Source organism: Vespa velutina, chromosome 5 (assembly GCF_912470025.1).
Source record: "Vespa velutina chromosome 5, iVesVel2.1, whole genome shotgun sequence".
NCBI classification, from domain to species: Eukaryota; Metazoa; Arthropoda; class Insecta; order Hymenoptera; family Vespidae; genus Vespa; species Vespa velutina.
This window is the reverse complement of record NC_062192.1, coordinates 8,496,989-8,503,066: the sequence shown is the minus strand read 5'-3', so window position 1 is coordinate 8,503,066 and position 6,078 is coordinate 8,496,989. Positions and strand designations below refer to the sequence as shown.

The following is a 6,078-nucleotide window of genomic DNA, read 5'->3' as shown; positions in this document are numbered from 1 at the left end:
ATCTATCTGTCTTTTTCTTTCCTTTGTCGTATTCTTTGTTTTTTCAAGGGAACAAATTTTATGATAATTATCCTAATGTGTAATATTACCGCAATATTATCGTATTAAATCGAAACAGAGAATTAAAGAAACGTTAATTAATACAAATTATTATTATTTACCGAAAGGTCGGGTGATTTTGATTTAAAAAAGAATGAAAAAAACGAAAAAGAAACAAAAACAAACAAAATAAATATAGAAAGAAAGGAAAACAAAATAACAAATATTAACATACTTAATGATACATTTGTATATTAACATGTTTTATATTGCAAGAAATTAATTTTAACGCGTGACATTCTCTTTCCGTGTAATATGTCTTATATAATGTTATCTCTAATATATAGTCACATAAGATTTACATAACATATTCATTCACATCACATATCAAAACACATTCATTCGTCAAAATTCTTATCTTTTAATTACATTTCTCAAAGGAGAAAAAAACAAAAAAAGAATATATATATATATATATAATACTATATATATAATACTATAATATAATTGTATATTATATATATATATATATATATATATATATATACACATGTACGTATACATATATATACATAATACTATTTTAAGAAGATGCAGTACCGTTCGTTACGTTCGATCGTGTTCGACGCGAAGCGACGGTAGGCTATCGTAAGGTAAGAAGCGAAGGCAGCCATTAGGCGAACCAACCAATCAATTTTCCAGCAGTGACCTTTCGATTCTTACCGGAAGCACTTTCTTGCTCTCTTAATCGAAGCTCATTGTCTCGATCCTCAAATTCGAAACTCAGATAGGCATATATGCACGATCACTGAACGCTTGACCTCGCCCTCTTGCCCTTCCATTTGATCTCAGACAAGTATTCTGCTCGATCAATAAACCCTGACCTCAATAATTAATACAAACGATGTGATACTCTAGCTTCAAATTGATAGTCCGATTTTTTTTTATCTTTCTTGTCTTTTTTTCTTTTGCTTTCTTTCTTCGCCTTCATTTTTACAAGAACAATGACGTTCCGTGTTCCTACGTTCAAGTTCATGCATTCGTGTTCTCGACAATTATTAATACAATGTTTTTTCATCGTTTTTGATTTATCGTTTCAATTAATGGCGATCGATTAAATGAATTTTGTACACGGTATTATATTTAACTATCATCGATTAAACGTTTCGCCTTATATCTTAAAAATTGTCGATTGAAATTGTTTCCTTGGATATCAAGTGTCCGCCTACAAATTAGATCATCGATCTCGGCATACATACGTAGTTGATTCCATTCATTCCTTGAAAACGACTGCTCGTATTTGTAGCAAAAGAAAAAAAAAAAAAAAAGAAAGAAAAGAAAAAAGGAAAGGAAAGAAAAGGAAAGAAAACCGTGTAAATCTTATAATCCCAGAAAAGCTGTACAATAACGAGATCCTCGAATAATGGCTGGACGAACTAAAAAGACTTTTCAAATTTATGATGCGCCTCGTTTCGTATTCGTAAGAGAATTCGAAGAAGAAGAAAAAGAAGAAGAAGAAGAAGAAGAAGAAGAAGCAGAAGCAGAAGAAGAAGAAGAAGAAGAAGAAGAAGAAGAAGAAGAAGTAGAAGAAGAAGAAGTAGAAGAGAAGAGGAGGAGGAGGAGGAGGAGGAGGATGAGGAAGAAGAGTGCAATTGGAACCGATCCAAAGTTCAAAAAGGATTCAGAAATGGTAGGTCCAAACGCGTTTTAGTGATACCTCTTCGACTAATTGCGTATGATCGCGATCGAATTCAGGATAGATTTTAAAATGTAAGAAAATGATGGAATGGGATAATAAACGCTAAACGAGGAAAATGGTAAAGTGTAAACTTACCGTTTAATGGTGCATGATGACCAAAATGAGAAGGAAAAAATGTAGCCGTGGCAGCAGCCGCGGCGGCGGCAGCAGCAGCAGCCTGATGTCCGGCGCCCCAAACGGCAGGATGAAGACCAGGTGGTATACCAGGAATGGTTCCTAAAGTGGAGAAACCACCGACGTAAGCTGGAGTTGGCCTAACTGGTGTTGGACTTGATGCATGTTGTTGAAGATCTTCGACATCTACCAGACTATTTTCATCGTCGTCATCGATATCTTCGATCTCGGAACACCTTGACCTTCCTTCTTCCAAAGAACTACTTCTTGGCGATTGAGAATCAAAGTCTTTCTGCGTATTGTTTGTTGTTTTTGGCGATGGGGCTGAACACTTGATTAACACTTGATTATCCGCAGATATTGACGTGTCGTTATTATTGTTGTTATTATTATTATTATTTACGGTGGTAATGTTAGTGGTGTTGGTTCTGATCCTATAGTCGATCGTCCCGTAAGACGTATGTCTGTCCGTTGGCGATTCTAAACCCAATTCGACGTCGGTGTATCTCGAGGGCGGTGTTCTAGTTTCTGTTGTTATTCCTGGCGAATCGCAAGTGTATTGAGGCGTCTTAGCTTCTAGATTGGGCGACGCCGATAAATTATACCTGTTCGTTCTAAGATCACTAGGATATTTTGTAGGTGTGTTAGAAGTTATGGGTACCGTAGTAACGTGATCTTGTCGTACAGGCGAATAAGAAGAGATGGGCGATGATTCTAACGAGATCGTCGAGATGTCTTGCCTAGTTGTGGTCTCTGGTGACTTTCTAGTGTCTGCCAATAATGCAGCAACGGAGAAACTTAATCTGTGTGCCGGTCTAGGACTAGGTTGCGGTGCTTGTGCCTCGTCGGCCGATCCTGGACTGGTCGATGGAGGCGTCACCGGCGAGGTCATCCTTAGTACTGTCATTCTTAAACCGTGATCGTAATTTTCACTTTCCGTCAAACGTAATTTAGACCTTCAGGCCTTTCAACAACTCATTAAGAGTCCTCATAAACTTCCTCGTATTTTCTCGTGTTTTCGTCGGATTAACGAAATAGTCGTTGAATCATCGACGATCGAATATCGAATCGATCGAACAGTTCTCACGATCTATATATCACCTTAACAAATCACACTAAGTCTAATATCGGACGAAGAGAAGAAGAATAAAAAAAAAAAAGAAAGAAAGAGATAAGAGATAGATGGATAGATAAATAGATAGATAGATAGATAGATAGATAGATAGATAGATAGATAAACAGATAGATAAATTGGTAGATATATAGATAGATGAATAGATACAGATGATAATATCGTCTATATAGTTCTATTACGTTGTCACTCGTTTTGACAGCTAAGTTGAGGATCGACGATCGATGATGATCACTGATGAGCTGACCTAACGAACAGCCTCCGAACGAGTCGAGCTCTCCGTGTAGACTGACTTTGACCATTCTGCCAACTCCAAACGAACTTTTTCCTTTTGCGCCCTGCAGCAACTGGATCGAAGGTGGGGGTATCGACGTTTGTGGAAGGGAGAGGGAAGGAGAACAAGAGAGCGACTCAGCGATCGACCGAGAAAGAGTGAGACAGAGAGTTACTCGTACGGGGAGCCAGAACGAGTGATGGAAGGGGTATTTGAGGTAGGGGTGAACAAGAGAGAGAGAGATAAGTAGAGAAAGAGAGAGAAGAAAAGAGAGATAGAGAGAGAAAGAGATTAAGAGAGCAAGGGAGAAAGATAGAGAGTGGAAACAGGGCGAGGCTTCGTTCCATCAACGGAGGCTTTACTAAAACGGCTCCGCCTACTTGTGGACGGAGTTTATGCTACCAAACCGAGACTAGCTATATGAACATTTTTCCAGCATATACTCGATTCTCTCATGCAAATGCGACTGCACTGGGTTCAACGGGTTAGAGGGAAGGCGAGGAAGAGGCGGCAAGGGCGGATGGTGACTGGAAGGGATTAGAGAGCGAGACGTAAAGAGGAATGTGTTCGGAGAGAGAGAGAGAGAAAGAGAAAAAGAGAGAGACAGAGAAAGAGAGAGAGAGAGGGAGAGAGAGAGAAAGACAGAGAGAGAGAGAGAGAGAGAGAGAGAGATTTAATCGGCCAGGCTTGCCTTCCTACGTCGGAGACGGTAATGAGCGTAATTGACCAATTAGGCTTGGCGATTAAGAAAGAAAGGAAAAAAAGAAAAAGAAAAAAAACGAAAGAAAAGAAAATGAATATTAAGACTAGGGCGAGGGGAAAATTTGTCGTCAAGGTTGCCTTGACCCCCATCCCCCCTTTTTATTCGTAATTATCATTTTTCATTAATTCAAAATGAAAATGAAATTTCTATAATTAGGTTAATACGTACATGTATTATATAAAATACAAGACAGTGAAAGCTATTTGTAATGTTCATAATCAAATTATGTATGCTTAATTACTGACTTATTCATGTATACGATCGAACTTCACCTCCTTGCCTCTTTCTCCTCCTCCCTCCGCTCCTTTCCCAGTTGGCCGTCCCCCACTCTAAATGCAATCGACATAATAATAAAGCTTAACGATCGTTCAGTAGGACCCTTAAACGTGGCAACCGTAAACCCTAATCGACACGATAAATCGGGAGATCCCGTCCCACGATCAGAAAATTACATATCTACACGTACACGTCGAACCCCTTTTAACGGCCGTCAAAAAGGCTAAACGAGAATGATAAGAAAATTATACGACCGATAGATTTACCTACTTACTTAAGTACTCGTTTTATCACGCGATCATTAACAAAAAAAAAAAAGAGAAAAAAAAAATACGTCCCAATTCCTCGAAAAAGTTTTCGGTTTTTCAATTGTTGTTCCTTCTGTTTTTCTTTTTTTTTTTTTATACTGGGGCAAAGAAAAAACAAAAAGAAAAGAAAAAAAATAATACGATGAAAGGAGAGACGAACTTCATTACTATGGATTTGGACAGACACAGAAAGAAAGAAAGAGAGAGAAAGAGAAAGAAAGAGAGGAGGTTAGGTGGAGAGAGTCAGGGCCTAGAGGGTGTTAAGGGGAGGGCAGGTGGAGAAATATCGATCGGAACTCGACATCGAGTGGTTTTCTTTATCTCCGGCTCTATCTCTCTCTCTCTCACTCACTCACTCATTCGCTCATTCCATTCTCGTAGAGTAAAAACAAGCAAGGTCCCTCCCTCCCTCATCGTCTCCCGCACCTTTTACACCATCCACTGCTAAAAATCGAGATTTCTCACGAGCTAACTTCTATCCTCGTTCGTTTCGAGCAAAAATACCTACCACTGTAGTTGTTAAAACAGCTACATATAGTACCAGCCTTTCGTCCGTCATATTTACGGTGGCACCCACGTCACAAACCGGCTAACTTTGGCGATAAGCAAAAACAAATGAGTCTCGATAGAGAGAAAGAGAGAGAGAGAGAGAGAGAGAGAGAGAGAGAGAGAGAGAGAGAGAGAGAGAGAGAGAGAGAGAGAGGATTGCTGTTACTGTTGCTATTGCTGTTGATATTGCTAGTGTTACTGTTAGTATTCCTGTTGGTGTTGTTACTATAACTGCTGATGTGGTGATGGTGGTGATGGTGATGGTACTGCTGTTGCTACTGCCGTTGGTTTAGTGCAGCCAGTGAAAGAGACAGAGAGGGTGCCGATAAGCCGTAAACGAATAAAACCTCGGTGGACGTTCTTCCATTTGTGCGGGAGAATTGGCTCTCGCCGTAAATTTCATCGCGCGAACTTCCGAGCTGTTGTCGGCGGACACAACCGAGCACTACCTCTCTGACACCTCTCGTCACTGTTTCCCTCTTTCTTTCTCTCTCTCTCTCTCTCTCTCTCTCTCTCTCTCTCCCTCTTTTTCTTTCTTTTGCGCTTGATATTTCTTTTTTTCCTATCTTCTACAGCTCGTTTATCGATCGTGTAACAAATCAAAGGACTTTTTTGAACTGATGGAGGTACTCGAAGGGCCTTGAGATATGTCTGTGTGTGTGTGCATGCGTGAGTGAGTGTGTGTGTGTGTGATATATTCTAGGAACGGAAGGATAGACTTTGATTAAAAGCTCACCCCGTACGATTGTTCTTCGCATCTATCCAATGAAAATCAATCAGTAAATATTCGGTATATATAGATGTATAGATAGATATGCACTTTTGTATATATGTATGTATGTATGTATGTATGTATGTATGTAG

At 39.3% G+C, this 6,078-nt stretch overlaps 1 protein-coding gene across 2 annotated transcripts in view; it reads right to left on the bottom strand.

The window, feature by feature from the left end:
• Nucleotides 1-3,361, bottom strand: part of LOC124949235 (muscle segmentation homeobox-like) — a 10,266-nt gene extending 6,905 nt beyond the window's left edge. The window contains exons 1-2 of one of the 2 annotated variants that reach the window (XM_047493991.1): nucleotides 2,316-3,361; nucleotides 1,874-2,243 (exon numbers count right to left, since the gene is read on the bottom strand). In XM_047493991.1, the coding sequence (XP_047349947.1) occupies nucleotides 1,874-2,243; nucleotides 2,316-2,819 (874 nt within the window). In that variant the 5' untranslated portion in view covers nucleotides 2,820-3,361. Of the gene's footprint in view, nucleotides 1-1,873 lie in introns of both variants that reach the window. The other variant, XM_047493990.1, reaches the window with a different exon arrangement.
• Nucleotides 3,362-6,078: the final 2,717 nt, after the last annotated feature.